The sequence below is a fragment of the Echinops telfairi genome, unplaced genomic scaffold (genome assembly GCF_000313985.2).
Source record: "Echinops telfairi isolate 266 unplaced genomic scaffold, ASM31398v2 ScPeMD7_9;HRSCAF=40, whole genome shotgun sequence".
NCBI classification, from domain to species: Eukaryota; Metazoa; Chordata; class Mammalia; order Afrosoricida; family Tenrecidae; genus Echinops; species Echinops telfairi.
Window position 1 is genome coordinate 14080555 of NW_022103906.1, and position 18565 is coordinate 14099119.

The 18565-nt window shown below is 43.8% G+C and overlaps 1 protein-coding gene across 1 annotated transcript in view; it reads left to right on the plus strand.

The window, feature by feature from the left end:
• The first annotated feature begins 17509 nt into the window (after window positions 1-17509).
• Window positions 17510-18565, plus strand: part of LOC115868292 (serine protease 52-like) — a 7095-nt gene continuing 6039 nt past the window's right edge. Inside the window, exons 1-2 of the mRNA XM_030884649.1 lie at window positions 17510-17666; window positions 17745-17842. Coding sequence (XP_030740509.1) covers window positions 17510-17666; window positions 17745-17842 — 255 coding nt within the window. The remainder of the gene's footprint in view (window positions 17667-17744; window positions 17843-18565) is intronic.

Here is an 18565-nt window from a genome sequence, read left to right on the forward strand (position 1 = left end):
GAAGAAGAAGAAGAAGAAGAAGAAGAAGAAGAAGAAGAAGAAGAAGAAGAAGAAGAAGAAGAAGAAGAAGAAGAAGAAGAAGAAGAAGAAACGAAGTCAAAAGTGTCTAATTGGGAACACAGTACTGGATAATTCTCCCCTTTAATTCTCGGTGTTGTTCAGCATTTTTTCTTATGCGATGAGGTTTGGAGACACTGCCTTTTGGGATCCATGATTTTATTTATTCTGTGACTTGATCTTTCCTTTTGATGGCACCTGGTGGGTTAGTGGAGGGGTATTTCCCAGAGAAGCCCTGCCTGGTCAAACTTCAAACTGTCCTCCTATTTTATTTCCTAGGAAACCTGGCACCCTCCTGCATGCTGTGACATAAACAGAGAGCTGTAATTCCTATAGAGACACTGCTGTACGACATGTGAACAAATAGCTCCACTTTAAAGTAGCAGCAGACAGGAAGGAAAGAGGACCTTCCTGAAGTCTGGGGTTGTCAGACGAGTGGGATTGGAAATGTGTATTAGTCAGGGCAGCACATCAAGAGGGTCTCACAGGAACAAGAAAGCTTCTTCAAAGCTGTAACCAAGGGGCTACAACATCCTTTCTGAACGAGAGCTCTTTATAGTTTATTATAGCATCAAAAGAAGGCATGTAGATTCTTTTACATTATTAAAGGATATTTGCTCAAATGTTTCCTACAATATGCACATTACTCAGAGGCTTATGAAATTTTGAAATGAAAAATAAAATAAAATCTGCTGATAATAACTCTAGATATATCTGATCTATCCCACAAACCCCACCTCTCCTAACTCAGTCTCTTTCTACCAGTCTTCTTTCCATTCCTCCAATGATCCAAATTCTTTTCAGCCACCAACAGTTTCCACATGATCTTCCTTGTTCTGAAGCACTCTTTCTTAGCAATCTTCCTTAAGGTAACTCTTACTCGTTAGCCAGGTTGCATTCCAAACCTTTCCTCGGAAAAGCTTTCTCTGACTATTTGGTCTAAAATATCCGCTGCTCCCCCACCCCCATCCTAATTCTCAGCCCTTTATTTCCTCTTATATTCCCGGCAGTAGATTAAATTATTGGTCTCCGCCTTCAGGCACTAGTCCCTTTGCCATTTAGCTGTAGCCTGGGCAGAGGATATTCAGATCTATGAGGTCTGTTGGGTTTTTTACAATAACTAAATTAATATAATTTTATAATAATTTTTAATAATAATCAGAAGTCTGATTTTTTTAGGAAATCTATGATGATTTTAACAGATACAGACAAAACATTTGATAAAATTAAGCATCCATTCCTTAAAAAAATCTTAGCCGACCAGTAATAGGGGAAAGGTTCATTAACATTATAAAGAAAAACAAACAAAAAACTGCCATCGATGTCATCACTTAGTAGAGAAAAATTAAAAACTTCCCTTGCGTTGAGGAATAATAAAGGGATCGTAACGATTGCCACTTCCATTGAACATCGTACTTGGTGTCCTAGCGATCACGACACAGCAAATAAAAGATACATGAGTTATAAGAATTGAAATAAATCTGCCATTTTTCACATGTCACATAATTGCTTCTGTTGAAATCCAAAAGACTACACTATTATTTTTATTTTTAAAAAGTTGTTGTTATACACATCAAAAGATACAGTAATGGAATAGTTTTGACATGTACCATTTCGTGACATTGATCACATAGACTGGTATACTTCTTCCATGTGGACTTAGCTGACACCTTCTTAGACGGCTGCTTGTTTGAAGACAAGCCTTTAAGACCCCAGAAGCTATTCTTCCTCATAGCTGGGCATAATCTCGTTTCTTCATCACACTTTTCTATAGCACTTATGTCTTCAGGGATCACTTCATGAACACAATTACTGAGCAGGGACACGCTGAAATGATATTGAGACTAATCCAGCCAAACCAAACCCACTGCCACTGAGGATATTCCTACCTATAGAGATCCTCTAGATCTGGCCCTAAGGTGTAATTTTGTTGGGAACAGACAGCCTTTCTTTCGCTCATGGAGTGGATAGTGGGTTTGAACCACCAGCCTTGGGGTTAGCAGTACCAAATCTAACTAAAGGGCCCTTAGAGTACCCACAGTGTTAGTGTGGCACTGCATTAGCATTCAAACTACATATGACTCATAGTGTGTACAGTGGACACAATGGGTTGACGGACCCAACCGGTGGTCATTTGTCCTATTCCTGGGGCCATACAGGGATGATAACACTTAGCAGCTAGTAGCATCCTCCCATTTCCTCTCTGGCCTATGAAGTAGGAAGGTCCGGGAAATGTCTCACCTGACCAAGGTAGCTGTAATAGTTTTGGTTCCCCAAGAAGCAAATTCTACTATGTAGCACATTTATTAGAGCGTGTCCTTAGCATAGACATCTGTTTAATGAAGGAAGCAGGTTTGGGCAAAGGGAAGAGTTGAGCCATGATGTTGTTTCCATGAAGAACTTAGCCAACTCCACAGAGTCCTCTGGAGCTAGGGTGTCCTCCAGGGTTACCCTGAACTGGGCTTGGAGGGTTAGCATGGCAACCTCGCACACTAATAGCCATTCAATATGGTCTTCCCCAGGGAAAGTGGATAGGCTCGTGTGAGAAGGCTTTCCTTAGCCAAAGCAATGCTTAAAAGAGTTCACAGCTGAAGAAACAAGTCAGAGAGATTCCTGATGGGGCATGTCATCAACAGATCCATTACAATAGTTAATTGGAAGCAATAGTTCAGCCTGGTGGAATTGACACTGTTAGTGCTACCCTCATAAACTCAAAGGATGGAAGGGATGGTGATCCACATCATATCCTTATTCAGCTCATTGGCATCGTTCTGCAAAAATCTACATGAATTTTGACAAATAGTGGCATACAGTCATTCATTTGATCAACTGGTAGCCCAGTTGCAGCTACTATGCCTTATAACACAATACTCAATTTTCATATAAAAAGGCTAAAGAGGCTGTAGCTTTAAGTTGTGTTGTAATTCTGCCACATATCAGAACAAACTCTGGGTCTGATTTTTGATATAATAGATAACTTCTTTTAGGGCTGTTGCAGAAGCTCCCTATCTCTTTAATTATTCCTTTGAGTTGCAATATTAAAGCTCTAAAATTGTCAGGGGCAGGAAGCATTTATGCAAATTTCCCATCACCTTTGATAATTTTAGGCCTTGTATCCACTTCTTTAACCAGAAGATTCTATTGTAAAAGCCATTTGGTTTCATTTAATGATAATTGATTTTAGAGATGACAGGCAATAACTTGAGCAGCAGGCAATAACTTGAGCAGCATACCACAGACTAGCAGAATCTCATTTTCCACTAGCTTTGAAGTTGTTATTGCCTTCAGATCAAACCAGAACCTACAACAAAGTAGAATCGTCCTTGTCCACAATGCATCTTTGCAGCTGTAGTTTCTAAAACCACTTTCAGTACCAAATACTGTACTGGTCAGGGTTCTGTCAAGGAAATAGAAAACATCTGTATTTGAGGCAGAAAAGCATTTAATACATAACATACATGTTTATAGAATCATTGGAAGAGGTTGAGTGTGAAAGTCAGGAAAACAGGTGCGTGCTTTCTGATGCTCCGTAAAATGAGAAACCAGTGAAAATGATCTTATTATTTATAGATTCAAAGTTGATTATGTACAGGAGGATAACCGAAGTGAATGACAAAACCTCACAGCTATGGTCGGCATGTCTGCCCCCACCTGCAGTGGAAAAATAAAATTACTCCTTTACCTGCCTCCTAAAACCTTGAGGAGGGGGCTGACCTGGAAGCCTGCAATGATTCTGAGAAATGTACTTTCCAAGTTTTCAGCCTCTACAGCATCTGGGGAGATTTAGAAAGGCAGAGATGGTATTGTAAAGGAAGAAGAAGAATATCCTAAGGTTGCTATGAGGATTAAATGAGATCACACTTACAAAGTCCCAAGCATGGTATATTGTAAATGATAAAGCCTGATAATGTCTATCTTGATTTAAAGAATTATTACAAGGACAGAAATGTCCTCTGAACATTCTGTGAACGAGAAAACAAAGCACTATGTCTCCCTTCAAATGCATGAAGTTTAAAATTATTTATATGTATTCAAAATACTCTTTCTATTAGAATTATGGAGCATCCACAATGTGAGAAAATAACATACCATGTATCCTAGTGATTGAAGTAAAAAGAGCTCTACGTGTTCTCTAATGACTCTGTATTACAAGCACAGGAGATCTCCCAATATATCGTGTGAATGAGCCAAAACATACATACTTGCTCCTATTCTTGAGCAGGAATTCTAAAGGGTTTTCCCTGTTTTAACAGCACCACTTATATTACAAGAACAGGAAAATCCCCAAAGCATTGGGTGGATGAGAAAACACACACACACACACACACACACACACAGTCGTTTCTGTATTTTATCAGCCCCCAAATCCAAATGGTCCATAATTTTAACTTTAACCATTATAAGAAAGCACTGGATTAAAAAAAAAAGCACTGGATAATTCTAAGCAGCTGTTTTCCATATTCCTTCCACCTCCCCCCACTGTCCAACACCCACATACTGCCCCCAACCTTTACATATGTATGAGGGGTACCCCCTGAAAAACAGGAGAAACTCCACTGGGTGGAGCTTTCATAGTGCATTTTTCTCCACTAGGTGAGCATTGAGCAACTCTGAGTTAGTGCACTCAGTGGCATGGTGTGGGAAGGTTCTCTCTGATCACAGTGAATTTTTTCATAAGAGCAGTTTTGCCTTCTAGTTCCTAAATGCTTCCTCCTCCCCCACTATCATGATCCCAATTCTACCTTACAAATCTGGCTAGACCAGAGGAGGATGTACACTGGTACAGATAGGAACTGGAAACGTAGGGAATCCAGGGCAGATGATCCCTTCAGGACCAGTGGTGTGAGTGGCGATACTGGGAGGGTGGAGGAAGGGTGGGTTGGAAAGAGGGAACCGATGACAAGGATCTACATGTGACCTCCTCCCTGGCGGATGGATAACAGAAAAGTGGGTGAAGGGAGACGTCGGACAGGGCAATATATGACAAAATAATAATTTATAAATTATCAAGGGTTCATGAGGGAGGGGGGAGCAGAGAAGGAGGGGGGAAAATGAGGAGCTGATGCCAGGGGCTTAGGTGGAGAGCAAATGTTTTGAGAATGATGAGGGCAATGAATGTACAAATGTGCTTTACACCATTGATGTGTGTATGGGTTGTGATAAGAGTTGTATGAGGCCCCAATAAAATGATAATAAAGAAAAAAAATAGCAGTCTTGCTCCAACCTCAATTTTTACGATGCCCAATTTAAGAGAACGGCATGCAGCTGTGAAATTTTGTTTCCTGCTGGGGGGAAATAACAGAAACTGTTGTGATGTTGAGCACAGCTTATAAGGACCGTGCGGTGGAAAAAGCTGAAGTATATGAATGGTTTACTAGTTTCAGAAAGGTGAAATGTCGATTGCTGACAAACCACCGTCTGGGTGTCTGTCAACTTCCGGAATGGAAGAAAATGTCGGCTTGGAGTACATTTGGAGTTAGTTCTACCAGGTCAGACTGTCAATGAAGCTTTCTAGTTAGAGGTTCTGAAAAGTGTGTGTGTCAAAAAAGGCCTGATTTGTGGCAGCTGGGGGTCTGGTTTTGCCTCCATGACAATGCACCTGCTCACGCAGCCATCTGAGTGCACCAGTTTGGGGCAAAAAAAAAAGCATGCCTCTATTGCCTCACACACCTTACTCACCTCACTCCACGTGACTTCTTTTTGTTTCTGATAATGGAGAGCGACATGAATGGACAGTGATTTGCCGATGTAGAAGAGGTGAAGAAAAAACAAGGGAGGTGCTGTCAGATGAGTTTGAAAATTGTTTCCAAGAATTGAATCACAGACTTGACAAATGTATTAAATGTAATGGAGAGTACTTTGAAGGTGATAAGGTTTTCATAAAAAATTCTAAATACATACTTTGAAAAAAAATCTGTTTGAGGGGGGTACCCCCACATACACACAATCACTGCCCTTCTGTGTCCTGGTAGGCTCACCGCTGGGAACTGAATCAGAGGATCCCTATGGCCCATATCTCAGCAACTGAGAGGTACTGACATAAGCAGAGACAGGAAGTTAAAGCGTTCAAGATATGTATTCTCCACATTGGGCTGCTCACAGCAAAGTCAGCAGTTCAAAGCAACAAGGTGCTCCACCACAGAAAGACAGGGCCTTCCACTCCAGAAGGAGTTACAGTCTTGGAAACTACAACACAGGTCCACCCCATCTAATAGGGTCACCGTTCCTTGGTATCAGCTTCATGGCAGTGAGTTTGGGCTTGGGAGCATGGTTCCAGCAGTGGCTGTGCCCCTCCTTGGTTCCCTTCCTGCATGTAGCCGCTCTTCCATAGCAGCGGCTCCCACTGAATTCCGGTAACCATATTTTCTCTCCTCGTCCCTGGGGTTTCCTATGTTGCTAATCTCTAGATGCTTTGTTCTCCTCTGTTGACTCCCTTTTCAGTGCCCACAACTCCAACAGTCCAGTCATTAAAGTGTCTTCGGGTGAGCTTTCTAAGAGGACACTCTCTCACTGGGGCTCTCAGGACCATCTGCCTTCATGACATCGGCACGGCTGGTCTGCGAACCATTGGTGTCTTTCTTTCCACCCCAGAGGACTGCATAGAAATCGGCAAGTCATGGTGCTGGCCAGGGAAAGTGAAGGCAGCGAAGCAGAAGGCAATATTCAACAAGGGCAAGGTCAGCACCAAATGATGGGGTCAGGTGGACACACAGGGAGGAGTGCAAGAGCTAATGGCAACAGAGGCAATGGCCATTACAGACATGATGCTACAATAATAGTGGTCGGTGAATGGATGCGTGCACAGCACACTGGCTGAATGGGTGTGTGAAGGAGAGAGGGAAGTGTTAGGTTGTGGAGCGTGCTGAATACAAAGATTGGATCCATCCTCTGCAGACTGGAGGACGTCATCTCAAAGACCTCAACAGGCAAGACTCACATGAACACGTAACTCCAGGGCCCCTAATTTGTACTCCTGTCCAGAATGGATTCAATGAATTTAAACTTGAGGCTCTGTTCCATTGCATTACCCGAATTGACTTTGTACAGGAAAGAAACTAGGGCACAGCCGGGATCCGAAAGGGAAAGGAAACAAGCTCAAATCCATAGGGGAAACGCTTTCTATTTCTTAGCCTGTCTCCTGCCCCACATAGCCTGCTCTTGTGTTGATGTGTTCTGTTTCTTTCCCTGGCAGCAGATGCCACCGGCCCACCAGGCTGTAAACTAGGTCAGAGAGGGGGGTGATGAGCTGACACAGTCCCTCAGGCCATGTCCTCCCCTGACCTGACTCCCCAGGCTCCCAGGACCTAAGTGGGCACGCACAGTCCCTAAATGACCCCTGCTCTCCTGGGGATACTGGTTTGCTCCCTGATCCTGGCCCCATCTTGGTAGGGGGGCGTCCTCTGTCCATACTGGTAGGGAGAGTCCTCTGTCCAGCTCTGTCCAGCTGTCTCTAAATGACCCCTGCTCTCCCGGGGATCCTGGTCTGCTTCCTGCTCCCGGCCCTATCTTGGTAAGGGGAGTCCTTTGTCCAGCTGAAGCAGTGCTGGCCTCGGAGTGGACAAGGTGTCTTCCTGAGCAGGCAGGCAGAGGGCCGCAGAACTGACTGGGCTCAGCCCTCCTTGCCTGCCCCTGCCCTGGGGTACCTCCCACTCTGCTCCCCTGCAGAGCTGCTGGGCTCCCTTCAGAGGACGCTCTTTCTCTCCTCCAGGGCAGCCAGCAGCCACACTAACTGCTGCTTCCCCGGGGGACCAGTGTGGCTGCTTCCAACAGACCAGCAGGGTCCAGCAGGCTCTCAGCCCGCCCTGGTGCCGGTGTCTGTGTCATGGGTGGGCCTGTATTAGGAAGTCAGAATTCCCTGTCAACTGCCAGCACACCGAGGCACGGGGAAGCAAGCTGCTCACCAGAGTCACAGCGGAGAAGGGGAAGGATCTGCTCGTGATCTGCCCTCCTGAGCTACCTGTGCCTGCTTCCCTGACCCCCGCTCCCGCGCCCCCCAGGACCCCCAGGGTCGGCGCCCTGTTCAGTAGGCAGCCCTTAATAATGGCCCCTCTCTCTGCGCAGGTCCTCTCCCAGAGACTGGGGGCTGGGGGCACGGGCGTTTCCTGTCCAATTGGGGTGCGAGAATAAGCTCTGCTGTCACACGGCTGACCTTGAGATTCCAGCCCCAAAATGCACCCACCAAATTGGCCCATTTCTCTGTGACATTTTGACTGTACTAAATGTAAAGGCGTTTCTAAAAGTCTGGGACTTTTTGAAGATGTAATTTGGAAACAGAAAATCCATCATTTTAACGTATATGATTCTAAGATGTTTGACAAATACAAAAGTGCCCACCACCACAATCAAGCCGTAGAACTTCTCGGTCATCTTGGATAGTTCTCTTATGTTCTTTTATAGTCAATCCTTATCCTCAGTTCCTTGATAACCACCGATCTGTTTTCTATTTCTATAATTTTGACTTTTCCACAATTTAACATAAATAGTCATACAACAATGCAGTTATTGAAGACTGCCCTTTCCAATTAATATAAATCATTTGAAACTCGTGTTGCTGCATACATCAATAGTTTCTTTTTGCAAATAATGTTAGGAAGCTGTACCACAATTAGTTTATCCACTCACTTGATGGAAAGGCTATCATTTTTAAGCAATTCTAAAGGAAGGCACCATAAACACTTGTATCCTTACTTTGTGTGGACTTATGTTTTTATGCCATATCCTTTTGGTAAAAATATGAATTCACCGACTGCTGGATTGTAAAGAGGAGGTTCTGGGCGATTGGTGAGTTACTTGTGGTCTGAATGAAGATCCTGCATATCTTGTGCTCTTTGTTCTGGTACTCTGGGACATGCCATTAAAACTACGTCGTTAAGGTGGGTGGGATTGTGGACAATGTTGGGAATTCTCTGCCTTGTTCCACCTTGTATGCAGACATGCCCTCTGATTCTTCAATGTTTACAAACACATATACCTGCAACAAACTGTTCAATGAAACTAAGCTCTTTGGTCTTTGGGGCCCAAGTATGTGCTGTTTCCAAAACATAAATGTATGGAGGAACTGCCAGGTAGAGAAGAGAGAAAGACAAGATTTTCTACTCCTATAAACACTTACGGCCTCTGAAACTAACAGTGGCAGTTCTACCCTGTCCTACCAGGTCTCTGTGAGTCATCGGCATCAACTCGATACAGTGAGTGTGGGGGTTTTGTTGTGGTTGTAATTTTGACCTGAGTTTTGAAGTTAAGTCACACTACTAAGGTCTCCTGAGAGACAGACTGGTGATGTGAGCGTGCATTTGTAGGAAGCTATCTCACCTCGCCTGGTGTCAGCTGACCTCTTTGCTCCAGCACCTGCACATTGGTGCAGACCCAAGCCATGGTATTTTCAATGGCCTCATATGCATGTGTGTTGCTATGATGCTGGAAGCTATGCCATTGGTATTCCAAAGGCCTACAGGGTCACCCAAAGAGAACAGACTTCAGCAGAGCTTTCAGACTAAGAACAGAGCACAAGGAAGGAATTGACTGTCCGCTTCATAGGAAACAGCCACTGAATCCCTTATGCATAGTTCCCAAACATTGTCAGACACTGAAGATCTAAGGAACGGAGGCAGAACATCAGGTAGTGCCCGATAGGGGCTCTCAGCTGGGAGGAACTCAGAACGTGAACATTTGACTGGGGAAGAGGTGCTTTCTCCAGATCGAGCTGACCATGGTAACGTGAGTAGAGTAAAGCTTGGGAGAGTAGAGCCTTTGGGGTCTTCATTTATTGGTGGGGTACAACTCCAGGTGAGAAGAAACAGCTGCAAAATATATGAATAGTTGGAACTTACGAAGTATGAATCTACAAAAATTAGACACATAAAAATGAAACGAATACAGAAACATCAGTATCCTAGGCATTCGTGAGCGGAGTAGACTGGTGTTGGGTATTTTGAATCAGAAAATCATTACTCTGCTGGAATGACACAATCAAGAGGAACGGCTTAGCACACTAATGGTCAGAAAGCACATTTCAAGATCTAGCTTGAATTCAGTGTTATCTGCGATAGGATTATATCTATCCACCTTCAAGGAATCCAATCAGTACAACTATTATTCATATGTATGCACCAACCACAAAAGCTAATAATAAAGAAACTGAAGAATTCTATCATCATCAGGAGAAAAACTGATCAAATGTTCAATCAAGATGCAATGATTATTATTGGTGATTTGAATGCAAAAGTTGGAAACAAAGAGGAAGGAACAATAATTCGAAAATATGGCCTTGGTAATAGAAATGAAGCTGGAGATTGCATGATAGAATTTTTCAAGACTAATGATTATTTGTAGAAAATACCTTTTTTTCAACAAGACAAACAGCGACCACAAATGTGGATTTCTCCAGATGGAATGCACAGAAATCAAATCGACTACATCTGTGGGAAGAGATGATGAAGAAGTTCAATATCAGCAGCTAAAACCAGGCTGGGTCTGACTGTGGGACAGACCATCAATTACTCATATGTAAGTACAGGTTGAGCTGTAAAAAAAATAAATGAATCCCCAAGAACCAAAATATAACTTTGTATTTGCTATCAGGAGAAGCCAGTCCTGGGGAGGGATATCATGCTCAGCACTGTGGAGGGCGGTGCCAAAAGAAGAAAGCCCAAGACCGGAGGGAGGAAGGCCCTTCACAAGATGGGTTGACACAACAGTGCTTTAAAAAATGAGTACCAGGGACCAATCAATGACAATATTAACGGACGATCTTTATGACCCAGGGAGATGATCGATGAGACTCTTTTCAATAAATTAACAAGGAGGTCTCCAAAGGGAGCCAAAGTCAGATAAAAAATACATAGAACCAGGAATGGGGTTGGGGCTCGCACCAAATCCTAGCTCCGATTTAAGAAGTTAGTTCTGACATCATGGTCCTGCTCGATACTCGCCCTCAGGAAGGGAACACAGAAGATATGAGTTCTATAGCAAAGTGGTGAAGAAATTAGACGGTGCCCAGCTAGCCAGTAAAATAGTGTCTGGGGTCTTAAAGGCTTGTTTCCAAATGAGCAGCCATCTAAGTGAGATGTCAACTAAGTCCACGGGAAAGAAGCACACCAACATCAGTGACTGAAGGATTGTGAATCAAATTACTCCAGAGCCAAAGGAGGGAATTGTATCAGAGCCTAAATGGTGAGATTGTTTTGCAGAAGGCGATGGATGACAGTGGGAGCCCAAGATACATTAGTGAGATCTACATAGGAACTTAGCCTCAGGTGATTCCTCTCTATACATAATAGGATGGGCAGAAACTGGTTACCAAACAAAGTGCATTGGAGACATGACTATAGGACATCAAAATGAGAAACCTGACCTGGACAGTTACAGTCTGTTCAGTGGATCCACCCCGCAGATGCACGTTGGGCCTGATCTGGTTTTCAACATTTTCCGTATTTTTTTTTTTCATATTCAGGTTTATTGTAGATGTATTTTGTCATTGGGAGGAACTCTCTTGAATTGTTGTTACATGTTTTTCTGTTTTTCAGTATATAAAACTCAGGAATGATGAACCTAGAGGGACAGCAAGGGTTTCTGGGGGTCACAGTGAGGGGGGAGGGGGTAAGGGAACTGATGTCAAGGAGTTTGAGGAGGAGGAAAATATTTTGAAACTGACTGTGGTAGCAATTGTACAATACTGCTTGATGTGACTGACCTGTGGAAAGATATGATATCCGTATCAGCTCCCAATAAAATGGTTTGGGGGGAAAGAAAGGATAGGTTGGCACAGTCGCTACAACAGTGGACTCAAACATAAAACAATCACGAGGATGGGGCAGGAGCTGGCAGTGTTTCGTCCTGTTGTGAGCAGGGTCGCGATGAACCCGAACTGACCCGATGACGACACCTAACCCCAACCACATTCCTGTCCCACACCTCTGAGCGACGTTGTCCTGACACATCCATGAATCTGGAGTGCCACTGCGACTCCACCACGGATGTAGTGTCCTCCTGCTCGACCTCCTCCCACGCCCCATTTCTCCACCAACTCCCACGTGTTCCCAAAGTCATCCCGGTCTTGGACTCAGAGCGCAGCCAGGCCCCTCCACGCATGCTCCATTGTGACCTCAGCAGTCAGGTGGGGCTGAGAAACAGGAAGTGAGAGTGAAATCCTCACCGTCTTTGCATCAAGCATGGGAGGTCTCCCCTGAAGCATCTCTGTTGATTTGTGGTAAAGAACAAGGCCCAATGAAATGGGGGTGGACTAGAAGGGGGGTGCTTCTGCTTCCAGTCGCTCTGCTGCTCCCTTGGGCACACAGCTCCCTTGCATGTAGGTGCATCACCAGAGATGTGAGTCCCCTGGGGAGCTTGTTCACAAGGTCACTTCCTAGAGGTGCCGGTTGATGGGACCTGTAGTGCTCAGTCTGTGGGGCCATGCTTTCAAATCATTGCTCCTTCCACATGTTGAATTACTGTGTGCAGGAACCTGTTAACCTGTTAGCTATAATGTGCACATGTATGCATGTGTGTGCATGTTTGTGTATTTTCCGGAGCAAATGGTCAATGTAAGTTAGGTCCTTAAGATATTTATTTACAGTGATACCAACTGGTATGGTCAAAGGTGTGCCCAACACCTTTAAACCAATGTGATCCTAACATTTTTCTGCTGTTCTCACTTTGTAAATATTCTTAAGAAGACTGTGGGGTGAAATAATTGTAATTCAAGCCTATATAATAACCATATCTCAGGAAGGTCTAAGACAGTGCATTAATATCTAGTGTAAATGCATTTCCTTGGGTCTTGGAATTTGTATCACCTCAACACAAGGGCTGCCATAAGTTGGAATTGACAACAGCAAAAATACAGTTTTGTTCTTTTTTTGTTCATTTCTTTTTTCAGATTTAGTCAATTCATTCATTTCCAAATATAAACATATAATGAGAAAATAAGTTACTTTCAGTTCTTAAATGATCAGAAACAGACATATTAAGATAATGGTCTGGGGGTAGTAGCTTCCTTGTAGAGTTATCGCAGAAGACTTCCCGGAGAAAAGACTTGAGTTGAGACCCAGCTGGTGAGAAGAAGATCTACTCACAAGCAGAGGGGACTAAGTGTCCAAAGACTGTCCGGTGGATGCATTGGTTTGTTCTAAAGGAAGACGGTCTGGGAGAGGCCTGCAGGGTGGATGGGAAGGAAATCAGGAGAAAAATGAGCGCAAAGAGGTCAGTAGGTTTGGGATCTTGCTGAGCCTTGTAAAGGCACTGATCATTTGATTTGTATTTTTCGGATGACAACAGCAAGCCATCAAAGAGCTTAAATAAGAGAGTGAGAAATGAAAGGAGCTTTAGAAAGACATTCTGGCTGCTACAGAGGGGAGGCAGTGTGCAGGGACAGGAGTGAAATGAGCAGATTAATGACCTACAAAAATGATGGTGTGGGTAGGTTCTAGCAGTGAGAGTGGAGAGAAGTGGGTGGTTTCTGGATGTAGTTTGATAGTGGAGCTGACTGAAACAGCTGATGAATTGGATGTGGGGAGAGTGAGAGAGAGAGAGAGAGAGAGAGAGCGAGAGCTAACTCCTAGATATTTTCTTGACTGAACAGCTTGACGGATGGGGTGCCATTTATTGAGTTGTGGAAGGCTATTAAGGAAGGAGATTTGGGCTGGGGCAATACAATCAAGATTTCACTTTGGTCAGAGTAATGTTTGAGATCTCTCTTAGATGTTCTGTGGGATAGTGAGTAGGACACGTGATCACTCCACTCAGGTGCCCAGTGGAGAGGTCTGGGAGGGATAAAGGTGAGAACCAGCTACATAAGAAGACATTTGAAGTACAGTCCTCAGTGAGCTCCTCCAGCCAAATAACAGAGAGAGAGAAGTGATCAGATCATTGCTCCTTAGGCTCTGGGAAATAATTTGAGGAGTGGACCATGCTATAGGAAGAGAGCCAGGAAAGTGCAGTCTTCCAGTGAACATTGTGCCCAGAGATGGCCCTGGATTAAAACGGGAATCTTCAGCAAAACTCACACCCCCCTCTCTCTCTGGTCCAGACTAAGATGAACTCAAACATCATCTGTCTAAATTCATGTTACACGAAGAACATATGGCTCCAAGTGACACAGCTAGCAAATGATAGGGTGAGAAGCTAAATTGAGAGCATCCGATTCTATGTCCCACCTCCTTCCCTCTTCACCAGGCAGCCTGCCAACTAGAACAGAGCCGGGCACTTTCCACGCTAAAACCACATTGCCTTTTGCAGACTTGATCTCTGTCTTTCCATTCTTTCTTTCTTCATCCTCAGCAATACGATAGGATTGATTTGATCATTTACGGCTTGAGAATTTCTGATACACCCTCCTAATGCTGGCAAAGGGAAGCCATTTGGGGTTGAAAAGCTGAAACAAAACTTCCCAGTCTTAACCTGATTCAGTCATATCCCTAGTCTGCCATAGTCTAAGTATTCTTTAGAGTACTGAAGAGCAAGGATGCTACTTTGAGGACTAAGGTGCACCTGACCCAAGCCATGGTATTGTCCATTGTATTATATGGATGTGAAATTGAATATGGAAGACCATAGAAGAATCGATTCATTTGAATTGTAGTGCTGGAGGAGAATATTGAAAGTCCCATAGACTGCTGAAAGGACAAAGGACAAACTGCTCTGTACTGAAAATAAGGCCAGAATGCTCTTCAGAGACTAGGCTGGCAAGAGGGCATCTTACGTTTTTTTGACATGTCATCAGGAGAGACCAATCTCTGAGGAAGGACATCAAGTTTGGAAAAGTGGAAAGGTGATGAAAAAGAGGAAGACCTTTGACAAGATGGATTGGCACGGTGGCTGCATCGATGGGCTCAGGCATAGGAACTATTGTGAGGATGGCACAGGAGGGTCGCTGTGGGTCGGAGCCAACGCAATGGCACCTAACAACAACAACTAGTCTACACAACTCTGGAGTGTGTAGTGATTTCATTCCAGTGAGACCTGAAAGTACTATGCCCAAGCATTTCTGAACCCCCACAGTAGCAGTTTTTGTGCTAGCAGACTCAAGAATTTATTTGTTTCTATGTTTAAAGAACATTTAAGTTCCTCTGGGTCCCAGGGACAACCACGGGTCTCAGATGTTCCACGTCAACCTCAGTTCAATGTAACTTTTGACAAAGTTGAACTATGAAGCATATACAAGTGCGGAAGACCCTTTATACTTGGATAAGACTTTTCATGTAAATAAATTTACATACCAATTTGAATGACCATTTGTTAGCCTGACATCCGTATCAGTATAACATTTAAGTTGTTGTAACAGATATTGTACCCCTCTTAAGGAAGCATGAACAATAAGGAAGCTGGCCTGGCTTGAAACCCTGCTACATCTTGACCTTCAGCAGAAATTGCTGACACTTTTCTGTTGAACTCAGAAGCACCTTCCATCTCGTTCTCACTGTCAGGCCATCAGACTTGGTCTTCAGGAGGAACCTTCTCTCTCCCGACCGCCACCTTAAAGCTTTCCATCCAAGTAGACACAGGATCAATAATCAGTGCTTTGGATATGTCTCAAAGTTTTGTCAGTCCGCCTTAGAAAACCGTCATGCAAATAGCATACCATCATTGTAGCCAAATAAGACTGTCAAAGGAACCCTGGTGGTGTAGTGGATCACAACGTGGGCTTCTAATCAAAAGGTCAGCAGTTTGAAAGCACCAGCCACCCTGCAGGAGAAAGATAAGACTTTCTACTCCCACAAAGAGCTACAGGCTTGGAAACCCATATAGACAGTTCTACCCTGTTCTATAGAATCACCATGAGTTGGAAGAGTGAGAAGACTGTCAAGGAATTGAAGTCGGCTGAAACACAGACATATCACAGTAGCTATGGAAAAAAATAAAGCAATTGGGCTTTAGAATAAAACATACTTGGTGAAAAATATATTTTAAAACGGATCTAACAGAAGCTGAATGAGCACAGGCAATCATATGATTTCTCAAAGACTGGCTCTTCCTTTGGAAAATGAGGATAAATTTTATTTTTGGAAAATGTCTTTCCAGGTAGAAGTATGTGGAAAGATGTAGAATGGAAAAGAGATGGGAACATTTGGGGAGTCAGAGATTGGAAGACAATCTAAAGGCAAAGGAAGGGCAACGGCAGTGGTGGTCATGATTGGTTAGGGTGGTAGTGGTGTGTGATGATGATGGTAAAATATCTGCGGTGGTGAGAAACTGCAGTAGTGAAGGCAGGTGGTGTGAGATGTGTGGTATAACAAAGAATGTAGTGGTGGAAAGCAAGATAGGCTGATGTGTGGTGTGGGGATGTCTGATGCCGTGGGTGTGTACATTGGTGGAAACATGCTGTGGGTGTGTTATGATGGAATATGTGGTGGGGGCTGCAGTGTGGGATACATGGTCGTGGAATGTTTTGTAGGGGAATGTGTGGTGTGGCAAAGAGATGATAGTAAGTGTGAGAACTAAATTACTTAATTTAGGCAAAACAGAGCAATTCCTGGCAAATAAGTGTTGAAATGCTTGTTGATTTTTTTTTGGGGGGGGGGAGGAAACACTAAATTTTAATATCACAAGAATTATATATAATTTGTGGAGACTGAACTATTTGATGTCCATTTTAGAGATGATTATGGTGCCAAATTGAGACCTTATCATCATTTCCTTTGTCCCATTACATTTAGTGCCCATTAAAGGCAAACGCTACTCTGGTTTTTTTAAAAATCAATTTATTGGGGCTCATAAAATTCATCACAATACAGATATCTTATTTTATTTATTTTCTGGTTTCTCAACATTAAAAATGTAGCAGATGCTTTTTTAAAAAAGCAATCACCTTCTAAAAGAAGTGCTAAATTTTCATTATTCTCAAACTTTAATTCTACAACTGGGATGAACCTTAGGATTAAAACTGGTTAAAAGGTAATCTCACTTATCACTATAGGAAATATAGGAGAGAAAGCCGTTGGGAGAGTGTACTGATCAAGTTCCCTTTGTCCTATAGAATTTCTTGGGTCTATGGGGCACCCAGGCGAAGAGGTCAGGGGAAAATACAGGTCCATAGCTAATGAGAAAGACGGTATGGCATATACTGTGATGCTTGATCAAGACTAGGCCTTTCATAGAACCATGAGGCATAATTTCCAGATTATTAATGTTCCCGTATTAGCTCCCTTTGCTTCTGTACTCAGTTGCCATTGAGTGGGCTCTGACTCGTGGCAGTCCATGTGTAGCAGAATGAAACACTGCCTAGTGCTGGACCTTCGTCATGACTGTTGGTGTGCTCCAGTGCATGGTTGTGCTGAGAGTATCTTCAATGCCTTCCATCCGAAGGGGCTCCTTTGCTAGCACTACATTGGACCATGACCTACTGCAGTCAGTAGAGTTGGGAGCATTAAAACTGGTTAAAGGCCCTACTTCCTAGTCTGTCTTTCTCACGGTCTCTACGAGAGTGGGACAGCGAGATGTAGCACCAGGGCCCGTGATGGCGAGTCTCCCGGCCCACAGATCCTCATGGAGATACTCTTCCTCGAAACCAAGCTTTGATGTGAGGAACCCTGATAAGCGTGGGGTGGTACGGCTTTTGTTTGGTGGATCTGGCATTAAGCTAGCGAAGCCATTGCTGTCGGAAGAGATGATTGGTGAGTTTCTCCCAAGCCAACCAACTTTGACTGTTGAATCATGGCTCTTCTTTCCCTTCCCCTCTTTTCTTCTTTTAGTGACATGCGGCCCAAATGCAGTCCCCCAATCTATGAAGCCAGAAACTTACAAAATTATTGGTGGGGACATTGCCGACATTTTAGATTTCCCATGGCAGGTGGGTATTTTCAACAAAAGGAAGCATCATTGTGGAGGATCTATACTCAATGAGTGGTGGATTCTCACTGCAGCCCATTGCATTTTAAACGTCCGTCAGTAAGTATTGCCAATCGATTTTTTTCTTTTAAATCACTATGCTATGGTATTTGCCCCCAACCCCAAACTAGACTCTGCCATCAAATAGACTCCAACTACTCCCCAGGGTTTCTGAGGCTGCAAACGTTTATGGAAGCCATCCGCCACCTTGTTCTGCTGCAACGCAGCTGCTGGGTGCCTACGGCTGTCTCTTTAGAATGCAGCCCGAAGCCCAAGCCACGGGCTTCGTGGCTTTTCTCCGGCCGCCACCTGCCCCAGGTGCCTACTGGTCTCTTGAAAGCCTATCCCAGGTTTGGTCGACTCATCTGTTCTACAAACTACCAGGAGGTTGACTACAGACCTGGGTGGCAGGATCTCCTGCTTCACGTGTGTGAGATGAACTGTGTTTTACACATTGCTGTGCGCTTAAATGATGGGACTAATGTGCCTGGGACTGTTGATTATCTTGTCTACCGGTGCATGTGGTTCTGACCCTAAACACTTGCTGGCATTCAAAGACAGTGGATTCTCAGTAATCATGGAGTTGAGACCCCTAGAGGGCACTGGTCCTGGCTTCTTATCAGAGAATCCTGAGGTACAATTACAAGTCACAGAGCTGTATTTCAAAAAATATATCTAGATATAT